Source organism: Erpetoichthys calabaricus, chromosome 3 (assembly GCF_900747795.2).
Source record: "Erpetoichthys calabaricus chromosome 3, fErpCal1.3, whole genome shotgun sequence".
NCBI classification, from domain to species: domain Eukaryota; kingdom Metazoa; phylum Chordata; class Cladistia; order Polypteriformes; family Polypteridae; genus Erpetoichthys; species Erpetoichthys calabaricus.
In genome coordinates this window covers 249098514-249113257 of record NC_041396.2, presented here as the reverse complement: position 1 = coordinate 249113257, position 14744 = coordinate 249098514, and the positions used below count along the sequence as shown (strand labels likewise).

Below are 14744 nucleotides of genomic sequence, written 5' to 3'. Positions count from 1 at the left end.
TGTAGACATTCCAGGGTGATTATCATCACCTTAAACATACATTAAACCACATTTATTTTTACCAACCTCTGGCCCTAGGACTTTCGTTAAGATCACTGAAAACAAATATGATTGCATCAGACTGAATGGTGTGAACTGTTTGCATGTAGACATTCCAGGGTGATTATCATCACCTTAAACATACATTAAACCACATTTATTTCTATAACACATTTTCATACAAAAAGTAGCTCAAAGTGCATTACATAATGAAGAAAAGAAAAATAAAAGACAAAATAAGAAATTAAAATAAGACAACATTAGTTTACATAGAAAAGGAGTAAGGTCCGATGGCCAGGGTGGACAGAAAAAACAAACAAAAAAAAAACTCCAGAAAGCTGGAGAAAAAAAATAAAATCTGCAGGGGTTCCAGGCCACGAGACCGCCCAGTCCCCTCTGGGCATTCTACCTAACATAAATGAAATAGTCCTTTTTGTAGTTAGGGTTCTCACAGAGTCACTTGATGCTGATGGTCATACAGACTTCTGGCTTTTAATCCATCCATCATTGTTGGAACATCATGGTGCTTTGGGTAGACGGTGGTGGCGCAAGCAAACAGAAGAGAGAGTAGGGATTAGTACAGATTTTAGAGCTACCATGAATAGTTATTATAATGAATTGGATGTACAGAGTATCAGGATTTAAATTACAGTGAAGTTATGAGAAGGCCATGTTAAAGTAATGTGTTTTCAGCAGTTTTTTAAAGTGCTCCACTGTATTAGCCTGGCGAGTTCCTACTGGCAGGCTATTCCAGACTTTAGGTGCATAACAGCAGAAGGCTGCCTCACCACTTCTTTTAAGTTTTGCTCTTGGAATTCTAAGGAGACACTCAGATGAGGATCTGAGGTTACGATTTGGAATATAGGGTGTCAGACATTCCGATATATAAGATGGGGCAAGATTATTTAAGGCTTTATAAACCATAAGCAGAATTTTAAAGTCAATCCTGAATGACACAGGTAACCAGTGTAGTGACATCAAAACTGGAGAGATGTGCTTGGATTTTCTTTTCCTGGTAAGGATTCTAGCAGCTGCGTTCTGTACTAGTTGCAAACGATTTATGTCTTTTTTGGGTAGTCCTGAGAGGAGTGCGTTACAGTAATCTAGTCGACTGAAAACAAACGCGTGAACTAATTTCTCTGCATCTTTCAATGATATAAGAGGTCTAAATTTTGTTATGTTTCTTAAGTGAAAAAATGCTGTCCTAGTGATCTGATTAATATGCGATTTAAAATTTAGATTACAGTCAACAGTTACCCCTAAGTTTTTTACCTTCGTTTTGACTTTTAATCCTAATGCATCCAATTTATTTCTAATAGCCTCATTGTATCCATTATTGCCAAGCACTAAGATTTTGGTGTTCTCTTTATTTAATTTGAGAAAGTTACTATTCATCCATTCTGAGATACAAGTTAGACATTGTGTTAGTGAATCAAGAGATTCGGGGTCATCAGGTGCAATTGATAAATACAGCTGTGTGTCATCAGCATAGCTGTGGTAGCTCACGTTGTGCGCTGAGATAATCTGACCTAATAGAAGCATGTAGCTTGAGAAGAGCAGCGGACCCAGGATAGAGCCTTGTGGAACACCATGTAGAATATCATGTGTCTTTGAATTATAATTACCACAACTAACAAAGAATTTTCTCCCTGCCAGGTAGGATTCAAACCAATTTAAGACGCTGCCAGAGAGGCATAATATTTCTAAGAATATTATGATCAATGGTGTCAAATGCGGCACTCAGATCTATGAGGATGAGAACAGATAAATGACCTCTGTCTGCATTTACCCGCAAATCATTTACTACTTTAACGAGTGCAGTTTCTGTGCTGTGATTTGTTCTAAAACCTGACTGAAATTTATCAAGAATAGCATGTTTATTGAGGTGCTCATTTAACTGCATAATGACTGCCTTCTCTAGAATTTTACTTAAGAAAGGCAGGTTAGAGATGGGTCAATAATTTTCAAGAGCAGAGGGGTCGAGATTATTTTTCTTAAGTAGGGGTTTAACTACAGCAGTCTTAAGACAGTCTGGGAAGACCCCCGTATCTAATGACGAATTTACTATGTCAAGAACATTATCAATTAGTACGCCTGATACTTCTTTGAAAAAAATTGTTGGTATTGGGTCAAGGACACAGGTGGAGGGTTTCATTTGAGAAATTATTTTATGTAAATCAGGTAAATCTATCCTAGTGAAACAGTTTAATTTGTTTATAACGGAATACTAGGGTTTAGGAGGATCCATAGTGTTGGGGAGATATACTATGCTATTTCTAATATCATTAATTTTTTGATTGAAAAATACAGCGATAGCCTCACAGGTTTTACTGGAAGTACTTAAGAGGCATTCCTTTGAGTTACCTGGGTTTAACAGACAATCAATCGTGGAGAATAGGACTCTGGGATTACTAGCATTGTTATTTATAATCTTAGAGAAATAGCAGCGCCTCTCAAGATGGACTGTGTTATTGTATTCTGTTATTTTAACTTTTAATATTTCATAGTGGATAGTTAGTTTAGTCTTCCTCCATTTACGCTCAGCTCTACGACATGTTCTCTTTAAATCAGACACTCTTTGGGTCTTCCATGGTATAACAATGCTAGAAAATTTTTTAACTGTCTTTTCAGGTGCAACTATGTCAACAGCAGCTCTCACCTTAGTATCAGATCTTTCCACTTTACTATTTACATTATCCTCACTATTATAGTTGGCACTATAAACGGACTGATTGCTTAGAATGTTTGTAAGTTTTAAAGCTGCTGATGAGTCAACGAAGTGTTTTTTAACAATATGCTTCTCATGAGTGTTTTCTATCATTATTTCTATATTAAAAAGTAGACCTGCTTTATATCAACTTGTAGTCCTTTAGTAATCACAAAGTCTAACGTATGACCTGCTTTATGTGTAGGCTGATTAACGAGCTGTCTCAAATCAAAAGAGTCCAGGAGGTTCATAAATTCTTTTACTTTTTGGTCACACTGATTATCTATATGAAAATTAAAGTCGCCGACTATTAAGAGTGTGTCATAGTTCGTAATTAAAATTGACATTAAGTCAGAGAATTCCTCAAAGAAAGACGCGTTGAATTTAGGATTAATTAGTAATTAATTTAGTATCAATTCTTTAACCCTCCAGTCTTTTATCAAATTCTTATTCAATTTGTTTTTTTTTTTCTTTTTTGAAATCTTCTTCTCCTAGGACGTATAATGCACAGCCATGATTATCGAACACCAGAACCATTCACTGGACAAAGTGTGGTCTTGTTGGGTGTGGGACATTCAGGACTGGACATCGCACTGGATTTGTCTTCTGTCACAGCCCATTTAACAATAAGTCACAACAAAAGTCCTTTATCTTGCCCACTACCCAAAGGAGTGTATCAAGTCCCTGGAGTGAGATCAGTGAATAAACAGGGGGAACTTGTGTTTGAGGATGGTACACGAACCAAACCTGACATCTTCATGTTTTGCACAGGCTATAAATACACATTTCCCTTCTTGTCACAAGAAGTTGCTGTGCATGTGCATGAGAATTACATTACCCCCCTTATACAAGCATCTGGTGCACACTGCCTTCCCATCTCTCTTCTTCATTGGCCTTTGTCAGATGATCTGCCCATTCCCATTTTTTCACTGTCAGGTAAGTCTACAAAGGGTTTGAAAAAGTCACCATAGCCATATACATTACAAGGATTGATTAAGTCACTTAACATTTACTTGAAGGTTATTTTAAATATGACCTTTCACTGTCAGAATAATTCTGTTTCAATTTACTTTAAAATCAACTACTATCTGCAATAATAAATATACAAAGTAACCTTTTAACTGTATGTGCTTTATGATACTGATTGCACATTTCAAATCAAAAATAAACCCAGAAATGTCATGTTGCATCTTGACCTTTTGCTGTAAATTCTATAATCTTTGATGTTGTCTCAATTCCCCTGCTTTATTTTCTAGGTGTTGTTTGCCTTGGCCGTGCTGAATGGTTCATGCAAATTGCCTACTCGTGATCAAATGGACCAAGAAACAGCTCAGGAAACTTTCTCTCGCCTTCAAAGTGGGATATTACCACGCCACCTTATTAGAGTGGGTTCTGAACAGTGGAACTACACTGACAAACTGGCACAGATGGGTGGGTTTCCCCCTCTGCCATGTTTTACCAGAAGTCTATATGAGGAAGTTGGCAGGTGCAGAAAAGCAGACCCCAATATATATAAGACGCAAAACTATGAAATTGTGAATGAGCACGAGTGGAAGCACAAACAAAAATCTAGTGTAGATAAGAGCAATTAGAACATGTTGTGGACATTGGATTCCTGATCATCTTAGCCTAGAATGGCTATTTCTATGAATTGGAGCTGACCGGCCAGACAGATATACTGAACATTGTTAAGCATTTCAGAGAAAAGGAAGTTTATATTTAAACAGGTAGAAATTTATTGTCTGAATTTCTATAGCGCACATCAGCTAAAAGTTGTCTTTGTTAGAAGATGTGTAATACTGGTTCCTAGGACTGATCTTTGGTGCTCAGTGATGGATTAATTGTTTTTTTTTTTAATTAAGTCCATGTTACATTGTAGACTTCATCTGCATGATCTTAGAGAGTAAGGGACTGGCAGTGCTGTGAATACTAAACTTGTGTAGTAAGACATACCCAGTGACTCAATCCGAATAGTTTGCAATTATCCCTGATAAAATTAAACAGATTTGATTTTGTCTTGAATCGTAGGGAAGCAGTGCACACTTGCCCTAAAGTACAATGCATATAATACACTGATAAGAAATAAGGAACATTGGCGTTTAGTACCTGACATACATGAGACAAGCTCGTCTGTCTAATGTTGCATATTTTATGTGCATGGCAAAATGATAATCAATAAGAAAAACAGGATTAGATCGTGGCTGAACTTGCTGTACCCAAACCCTTCGCATGGGCACCGTGCGCCAGTCAGGTAGCATGTGTTTGGCTGTCAGAAAAAGGAATAAGCTCCCAGTACATTGGAAATGTGAAAATGTGCTGGACAGCCATCACAAAGTTTCATAATTTGACATACTCTGTAATGTGTAATTTGGCATGTTTGGGTGACAAGATTAGCAGCTTTCATCTTCAAGCCTGACATCCCTTCTGACTAAACGTTGTGCAATGGCTGATCATGACATGACATTGGCTTTAGAAGGTCTTTCTTACCTGGCCTTCCAAATCAGCATACATTTGCTACTCTTGATAGCTTGTATGCCTTTATTTTTTTTTCTTTTATATCTTTACCACAAAGAGGAATTCACATAATTGAGATTACAGTTGAACTGTACATTGATTTGTGAGAAATCAAAATACACAGAAAATTCATAGTGTTTGCTGCCATTTTTTAATCTACTGAATTTTTGCTCATTTTTAAGAATACATGCCATGATAAATTTTAATTTTTATGTGATCTATCTGTACATTCATCTGTCTATTAAATAGTAGTAGTAGTAATAATAATAAATAATAAGTGTTTCAAATATTTATTTTTCTTTTCATTCTTTTTTTGAGATCTGAATGTGAATGGAAGTACATGTTTGATAACCATAAATTAGGGCTACCAAAGATTTGCAAATCAAATCAGATCAGTTTGTCATTGTGTTTTTTTCACATTATGTCTGTAACTACTGATGTCAATGGCAAATACAGTTAGGTCCATAAATATTTGGACAGAGACAACTTTTTTCTAATTTTGGTTCTGTACATTACCACAATGAATTTTAAATGAAACAACTCAGATGCAGTTGAAGTGCAGACTTTCAGCTTTAATTCAGTGGGGTGAACAAAACGATTGCATAAAAATGTGAGGCAACTAAAGCATTTTTTAACACAATCCCTTCACTACCTGTGCAACCTCTGTAGGGTCCAGGTATCGCCTCATACTACCAGTAGTGACATTGACCGTAGCCAAATGTAAAACTAGTGAAAAAACAGTCAGAAAAGATGAGGAGGGAAAAAAATATCAGTGTCCTCCACCTGTTAAACTATTCCTGTTTTGGGGGTCATCTCGTTGTTGCCCCTCTAGTGCACCTGTTGTTAATTTGATTAACACCAAAGCAGCTGAAACTGATTAACTACTCCCTCTACTACTTAACTGACCAGATCAATATCCCATAAGTTTCATTGACTTGATGCTATACCCTGATTAAAAAGTGTTCCTTTAATTTTATTGAGCAGTACATTAATGTATAGGGAAAAAAAAGTTATTTCCACACTGAAAAAGAAAGAAGGTTAAAGACAAAATATTTTAGCTGTATTGCCTTCATCACGTGTACAACTGTAAAGGAAAGAGCAGGTAACATATATAGGAGTGGAACAAGGTAAAGGTAGATGAAAGAAAAAGGGTGAGATGAGAGTAAGACAACGTTGCCATTAAAGAAGATAAAGCGAGAGATTAAAATATTAGGTGGTCATTAAATTTAAAATAATGGATGAAAACATACGACCTGAACAATTCAAATCAGAGTTGCACAACAAACGTGTCAGGATGCTTTTCTTTGCCACAATCTTCTTCTTAGGCCAGGTCTTGTTCTCTCTTCTTCTCCTGTCATGTGCCTCTTTCTATGCCAGTTAAAATGTTTTTCCAATTCTTTCCTTTAGAGAGTACCTTGGTGCTGATCATGAATAACATCCGACACTGGGCCGAAGTATTCTGAAAGCCCAGTATTCTGTAGACGTGTTTGTCGAATACTACTGCTGCTAGCAAAGTCATAAACCACATAATTCACAAGCGACCGAGAAAAAGAAACAATTTGGCAGCGGTGGGATTCGAACCCACGCCCCCGAAGAGACTGGAGCCTTAATCCAGCGCCTTAGACCGCTCGGCCACGCTACCACATGAAGCAAACTTATGAAACTGTTTTAATAAATACTTATTTATACATTTTTGTCTGTTATTTTATTTCAAATGTACTCAATTTGATTCGATTTCCTTGGCTCTGTTAAATATATGATCTATGTTTATTAACGCAATCATATTACTGTACTTATTGAATTACTGCTAGCTATGAAAAGCACTTCGAATCCGTAACGTAAAACAGACCCTTTTCCTGTCTAACAACACATACCCACCAATTTTTTATATAATTCTCATTAAAATACATGACACAAATAAATCAAGAATACTATCATCACTTTACCGCATACGTTTTTGCTTTGTCAAACAAATCTCAACATCCTGCCCCCCGCCCAAGTCGGAAATTCTCCCTCGTATACAACAAAAACGTTAACAGAGACCCAGCTTGATTACTTTAGGATAGTAATAACATTTTCTTGCCACTACTTGTAGAGATATTTGATGGTTTTCTTTAAATTTTACCTAAAATAAGATAAATAGCAATGTTCTCTGTAACTTCACCATAACATTGAACACCGCGGGCTGATGGGTATTTTTCCGTGAAACGGATATTTTGAAGGTGCTTGCACAAATGTATGTGGCCGTAGATGTCTGCATCACAGTCGCATGTACAAATAGGTATTAAGAATGTGACAATGAATATTTGGGAGAATCCATGGTTTTTTTGTTCTTTTTAATTTTACGTAGTAAAATGTGAGACGATTATAAATAAATGCCGGGAAAAAAAGAAAAAGGCACCGCTGGGATTCGAACCCAGGATCTCCTGTTTACTAGACAGGCGCTTTAACCAACTAAGCCACGGCGCCACCGCGACAAATTTGTTCAAAAATATCTTACACAATGGAAACGGAACAGACATTTTCCAATTTGTTAAGTCCTGAACGGGGTCTCGGGTGTCAGTTGGCGTCTATCATTGCCAGCATAGGACGCAAGACAAGAAAGAAAACCTTGGACAAGGCGCAGAACAAGCACGCGCACACACCACACTAAAGCCAGTTTAGAATCGCCAATTCACCTAGCCTGCATGTCTTTGGACTGTGGGAGGAAACCCAGGCAAACAGGGAGAGACTACGCAAACTCCGGAGGCGAGGAGCGTTGGAATCGTCGGCTGGAAACGTCCAAGCACAGACTCCAATGTAGAAAACCGACGAGCGGGTACGCGGCCGAGGTCTTCGGGACTGTGACTTTATTTTAAACTTTCACTTTTACAGTTGTAAACTATCCTTGTATTTTAAAAGAGAATTATTGATAGCGCCCTTCGCCTGCACACAGTGAAGAGCGCTATTGATAAAAATGAATTGTATTGCATTTAAAACTTTTACAATAAACGATAATATAGGAAGAACCGTTCATTGCTACGTTACAGTGTCCTACATGCTTATGTTACTATAAAGATTACTATAATAAATACATTTTTCTAATAACATTACAAGGGGGTGCCAACTGTGTAACAATTGAACAGTAAGTATATAAAACTACAGTCTCTGTGGCGCAATCGGTTAGCGCGTTCGGCTGTTAACCGAAAGGTTGGTGGTTCGAGCCCACCCAGGGACGGGTAGTGTTTTGTAATTTTAAATAGATAAATATATGACATACGTAAATCAAGTAATTACGATGCACATATACATTAACACAAAACACAGTGGAATTCAGCAAATTCTTGTGTACCCATATTCATTACATATAGGTTATACAGTAATCCATTACACAGATTTCCACATATAATAACAGTAAATACATTCATTATCTAATATTTACAGTCTATCATACCTCTTCTTACTTGTGGTCCACATGTTATTTAGCTAAAAGCAGCTTCACCAATAAGTAACAAGTTGTCTGATTTTAGCTGATCATTATCCTGCTGTAGGATAGATAGATAGATAGATAGATAGATAGATAGATAGATAGATAGATAGATAGATACTTTATTAATCCCAAAGGGAAATTCACATTCTCCAGCAGCAGCATAATGATACAATAAATAATATTAAATTAAAGAATGATAATAATGCAGGTGAAAAACAGACAATAACTTTGTATACGTTTACACCCCCGGGTGGAATTGAAGAGTCGCATAGTTTGGGGGAGGAACGATCTCCTCAATCTGTCAGTCATTCTTTAATCTATTATATCTGTTCACAGTTTTACAAAAATAGTCCCTAAACCCTGCTATGATTCTCTTTTCCCCTTAAGTGCAATTATTCCCCAAACACTGCTGAAAAAATACTTATCTTTCACGTTGCCTCACAATAAAAATCCCCTCACATGAAAAAGTTATCATATAATTATGAATAAGTGGTAGCTTATAATGTATTGTAGTGTCATGGTGCTGAGGCATTCTTGTTGTTTAGGAGTCCAATAGCTACAATTAAATTCTTTAGTACTATCACCACACAATAAAGGTAACTAGAAAATTTTAAAAAACATAGAACCTGTAAAAAAACATTAGGCCGAACTATAAAGTAACCTTAAATCTAACAAAGTGTTAAAAGTGTGTAGCAGTCAATAATACCTATACATTGAAGGAAGTCTTTATAAACATATAAAAATAGCTACTACCTTATACATAACCAGTGCAAAGAATATACAGGGAAGTATATGTAATACATATACTAAAATACAATAAGACACAGTGAAAATATCAATTAACCATAAAAAATAGTAAAAAATAGAAATTTAGGTCAAGGCCTTAAGCAATACAATAAAATAAATATTACAAAATTATGAAACAAATGGTTTCAATAGTTGGAGTAGTTTTTAGGATCAACAAAAATAGATCAATAGACAAAAAACAACCAAAATGGGAAAAAAAGACTTGTGAGTCAGTTTGACAGGCAAAATCAGTTTTGTTTCAACAAGGATACAGTTAGTTAGCTGTACGACACAAACCAGATTCTAAAGGTGTGGTGTTGAAGGAGTGGCAAAGAAATGTGAAGAAAGTGGACAAAATGAAGACAAAACTTATATGAAGAACCAAAGTCCCTGCTCAGAATTTGGCAGCAAAATTATGTACTTTTGAAGTAGACTGTGTTCTTTTTGCACCCTTTTTTACAGGGCAGGCAGCAGTTATGAAATTTTTAGCTAATTTACCATCTTTACAGATTATTACAAGTATATACTTAAATTAAGTTATAACAATTAACTTAATTTAATTAATTAATTAATTACTTAATTAATTAATGGACTTGGAAAAGGCATTCGACCGTGTCCCTCAGGAAATCCTGTGGGGGGTACTCCGAGAGTATGGGGTACCGGACCCCCTGATAAGGGCTGTTCGGTCCCTGTATGATTGGTGCCAGAGCTTGGTCCGTATTGCCAGCAGTAAGTCAAACCCGTTTCCAGTGAGAGTTGGACTCCGCCACGGCTGTCCTTTGTCACCAATTCTGTTCATAACTTTTATGGACAGAATTTCTAGGCGCAGCCAGGGCGTTGAGGGGGTCCGGTTTGGTGGACACAGGATTGGGTCACTGCTTTTTGCAGATGATGTTGTCATGTTTGCTTCCTCAGGCCGTGATCTTCAGCTCTCTCTGGATTGGTTCCCAGCTGAGTGTGAAGTGGCTGGGATGGGAATCAGCACCTCCAAATCCGAGACCATGGTCCTCAGCCGAAAAAGGGTGGAGTGACCTCTCAGGGTTGGTAGAGAGATCTTGCCCCAAGTGGAGGAGTTCAAGTATCTCGGGATCTTGTTCACGAGTGAGGGAAGAATGGAGCGTGAGATCCGGAAGAGCTAGAAGAAGTGGCCAGGGAGAGGGAATTCTGGGCATCTCTGCTCAAGTTGCTGCCCCCGCGACCTGACCTCGGATAAGCGGAAGAGAATGGATGGATGGATGGATGGATAACAATTAATTATTAAAATATAAGGAAAGGAATGAAGCCAACTAAATGATTAACTAAATGTAGCTTAAAGCTTTAGCATGTGAGGTTTGTCTTATCTTAGAGAGACCATTAGCTTGATTTCCCAAGTTGAAAATGAGGTAAATGAGTAATGAACACCCATCCAGAAAGTAAGGATAAACTAATGGGAAAGCCCAAAGACCCCTCCTAGGAAGCAGAACTAAGTCAATAGAAAATTCTGCATGACTCCCGTTTCAGTGAGGCAGCATTCGGGTAAATGGAAGAGTCTACAGGAGTCTGAAAATGTTGATGGCATCAGATTATTTGATGAGCTAATAATGCATACTAAGAGTCAGATGACATGATGTATTAGATAGATAGATAGATAGATAGATAGATAGATAGATAGATAGATAGATAGATAGATAGATAGATAGATAGATAGATAGATAGATAGATAGATAGATAGATAGATAGATAGATACTTTATTAATCCCAATGTTGAAATTCACATTTTCCAGCAGCATATTAGGTGAGGTAATGTAACAGAAAGACAAAAAAGCAAGGGGATTGTTTAATTAATTGCTCACTCCATTGACTGAGACATCTGTGCATATCTATGTGCAAATAAAGAATTGTTCTGCATTCTCATCTGGTCTCTGTGAATGACTTCTTTGAAAACAGAGGAAAGTTTTTTCCACAATATAGTCAAACTTGGTCTATCACTTTGTTCATTTGTTTTCATTTACAACCTTTTTGTCATCTCAAACTGATCTTGTTCAATTAACTTGTCTTTTTCCTCTTCTTACTCTGCATTCAGAAAAGCACAGCAGTGTGAATTTTACATTTACAAAACATTTAGAAATACTCATATTTTTTCTATAGCTGTAAATGCTTAACTCTTTTTTTGTTGTTTTTGCTCTTAATTCTATTCTAATAATGAGAACTACAATGCATAGAAAAGACACCTGGGTAAACAACCCTACAAAGTACTTTGGCGCCAAAGCCACTGAGGTGCCCATTAGTAAACAATAGGGTATCAGAATATCTGGAAAGGCACAATGAAGGTGAAAATCTTGTAAGCAAAGAAATACAAAATTATACCCATGTAACATAAAAAATTATTGGTATTTACTTATTTTACTAAACTTGATTTTGGAGTTGGGGGCGGCATGGTGGCGCAGTGGGTAGCGCTGCTGCCTTGCAGTTAGGAGACCCAGGTTCGCTTCCCGGGTCCTTGGAGTTTGCATGTTCTCCCTGTGTATGTGGGTTTGCTCCGGTTTCCTCCCACAGTCCAAAGATATGCAGGTTAGGTGCATTGGCGATCATAAAATTGTCCCTAGTGGGTGTGTGTGGCCCAGAGATTGTTCCTGCCTTGCGCCCTGGGATTGGCTCTAGCAGACACCCTGTGTTAGGATATAGCAGGTTGGATAATGGATGGATGAATGAATTTTGGGGTTCATACATTGTCCCCAAAACATAGAAAGTGGGAAATAACAGGTTGCTTAATTAGGTCTGGAGTCCAACTATAAACAAGTTGGTTGAAACAAATCCTGCAGCCATATGGACCGAGTACTGAGTTTGAGAACTATTGACTAATATATCAAAAGAAATGAGTTGTCACAATAAAAGTGACTTCTGTCCAACTCCCTTCCCTTCAGTATTATCACACAATCTCTTATTTGCACAAATAACACATATCATATGTATATTATGGTTGGATGATTGTGAAACCCAGATTCAAGAGGAAATGTTGGGACACCCACCGGGTTGTCCTATTTAATTTTTTTAACAAAGGAAACAAAACAAGCCTTTGATAGCAATACAGACTGAAACTATAGGCAGTAGCCTTCTCTATTTTAAAGGTGTTGCTTTGATTGAGCAGGTCTTGGCTTCTTGCGAATCTCAGACCTCTGAGTTGTCTCAACCCAAAGTGAAACACTTCTTTCCAGGGATGCCCAGTTTTACAGGATTTTACCTGACACGGGTAGAGTGAGTTGCCTTTACTGGGTGTCTTCTCGAAATGGTGGAGACAGAAACAGTTGACAACATTAGCAACAACACCCCTTCTCATTTTGGGGTGGTATTACATTCATTAGCTGAGCCTAGAAGGCGACAACACACTGACATGCATGCATGACAATATACTACTATTTATTTTGATGCCAAACAATTTGAACCGCTTTACACAAATTTGTTACAGTAATGACATATTAGCATACATTATAAAGAACAAAAATAGACAGGGGTGTCACTTACAAAAACACATACACACAAACTGACTTCTCTCCAGCTCCTGTTCAAATAAAAATACAAATTAAACATTCTGTGTTGAAAAAATATAAAACATTAAAATAGAAAGCCATAAGGAAAGCTGAATCTATTCCATTACAATGTGCCAATGACACTTTGACGACATGGGCCTACAGTACTGACCTGGCAAATAATTACTAATAACATAAATTAATTACTGAACCTTAATTTAGATATTACAAATATTAAATTTCCTAACTTTTTTACAAAAAATTAGTTAATTGAATAAAACATTTAAGCAGTGGGATGGGGAGACCTCTGTGTTCACACAGTGTCTGATGAGCGGTTTCACACAAAGTGCAGGTGCACGTCTTCCTGAGGTGCCACATTAACTATTGGAATGTTATGGATTAACTATATACATAGAGGCAGAACCAGTGGCTGAAAATCCATATCAAGTCCATTTAGAGCCACTAATTACCATACTAGTCAGTTATTTGGGGTGTAGCATAAAAATGATTTTTTGGGATGTGAAAAGAGACTTTGTAGATGGAATGCCAGTGCAATGTAGGCCATATGTTTTGTATTGTTTTTCTACATATTGATCATATCACTCAAACAGTCACAGTGTAGTTTGTAAAAATTGCATCAAATCTTAGGCTAAGGAGTTCCGAAAAGCTATTTGGAGTTAGGAGTTAACAAAATCAGAGTCCAATTAATGAAATGAGATTGGAGGTGTGGTTCAGAAATACTTTGACTTATAAAAAAGACTCAAACATTTTGAATTTGATATTCACAAAAAGCAAATGCTGATGTAAAGAATGCCTGGTAAAAAAAAGATCTCAGATGCTCTACTATCAACAATTGTTGATTTGCATAAAGCTGGAAAGGTTTACAAAGTCATTTCAAAGAGTTTATATTCATTAGTCACCAGTGTTAATGGAGTACTTTGACTGTTCTGACTAGAAGTGGGTACCCAGCCATGATGACTTGAAAGATGCAACACAGAATTCTCAGTGAGGTAAAAAAAAAGAACCAAAGCATTATCCATCCATCATCCAACCCGCTATATCCTAACTACAGGGTCATGGGGGTCAACCAAAGCATAACAGCTAAAAAGTTGAAGTAATCACTTGAACAGGCTAATGTCTCTGTTCATGATTCTATCATACAGAAAACATTGACCAGGCATGGTGTCCATGACTTGATATCAAGAAGAAAGCCACTGCTCTCCAAAAAACAAAAAAAGAAATATATCATTTCATGACTGAAGTTTTTCAAAGATCACCTTGACACTCTGTAGCAGTATATATGATGTAGAAAGTGTACAGCATTCCAATATGAAAATATCATCCCAATGATGAGGGAAGGTGCAGATTTCCCATGAACTGCTAGGAAAGAAGTTGTATCTGCTGCAGCAATATGACACCCACAATCTATTTCATTTATTAAAAGTAACTAAATTATCTACTTTATTATTATAATATGATTATTTTAAAATAAATTATGATTATTATAGAAATACTGCTACAGAGCTTAGAAGTACTGTTGGCATCCAGGTCAGGTTCCTGGCTTCTACTCCGTTTTTTCCCCACTTTATGTGATAGTGAAATTGATTTATCACTGCTGAAAAATTTTACTTCTAACATTTCTGCAGTTGAAAAATATCTGAAACGTTCATTTATATAACCACTTACTGTCATATTTAAAGATGTGTTGGAACCAGTGGCCCTT

General features: G+C 36.9%; 1 protein-coding gene and 3 non-coding genes across 4 annotated transcripts in view; 2 read left to right on the top strand and 2 right to left on the bottom strand.

Annotated features, from left to right (window-relative positions):
- Nucleotides 1–4918, top strand: part of LOC114648765 (uncharacterized) — a 41817-nt gene extending 36899 nt beyond the window's left edge. The window contains 3 exon segments of the mRNA XM_028798006.2: nucleotides 3242–3585; nucleotides 3587–3682; nucleotides 4003–4918. Of these exon segments, the coding sequence (XP_028653839.1) occupies nucleotides 3242–3585; nucleotides 3587–3682; nucleotides 4003–4338 (776 nt within the window). The 3' untranslated portion in view covers nucleotides 4339–4918.
- Nucleotides 4919–6820: 1902 nt separating this feature from the next.
- On the bottom strand, nucleotides 6821–6902 carry trnal-aag (transfer RNA leucine (anticodon AAG)). The gene has a single exon. It is a non-coding gene; the product is annotated as a tRNA-Leu (tRNA).
- A 753-nt stretch (nucleotides 6903–7655) lies between these two features.
- trnat-agu (transfer RNA threonine (anticodon AGU)) lies at nucleotides 7656–7729 on the bottom strand. The gene has a single exon. It is a non-coding gene; the product is annotated as a tRNA-Thr (tRNA).
- Nucleotides 7730–8403: 674 nt separating this feature from the next.
- On the top strand, nucleotides 8404–8477 carry trnan-guu (transfer RNA asparagine (anticodon GUU)). Its single transcript has one exon. It is a non-coding gene; the product is annotated as a tRNA-Asn (tRNA).
- Nucleotides 8478–14744: the final 6267 nt, after the last annotated feature.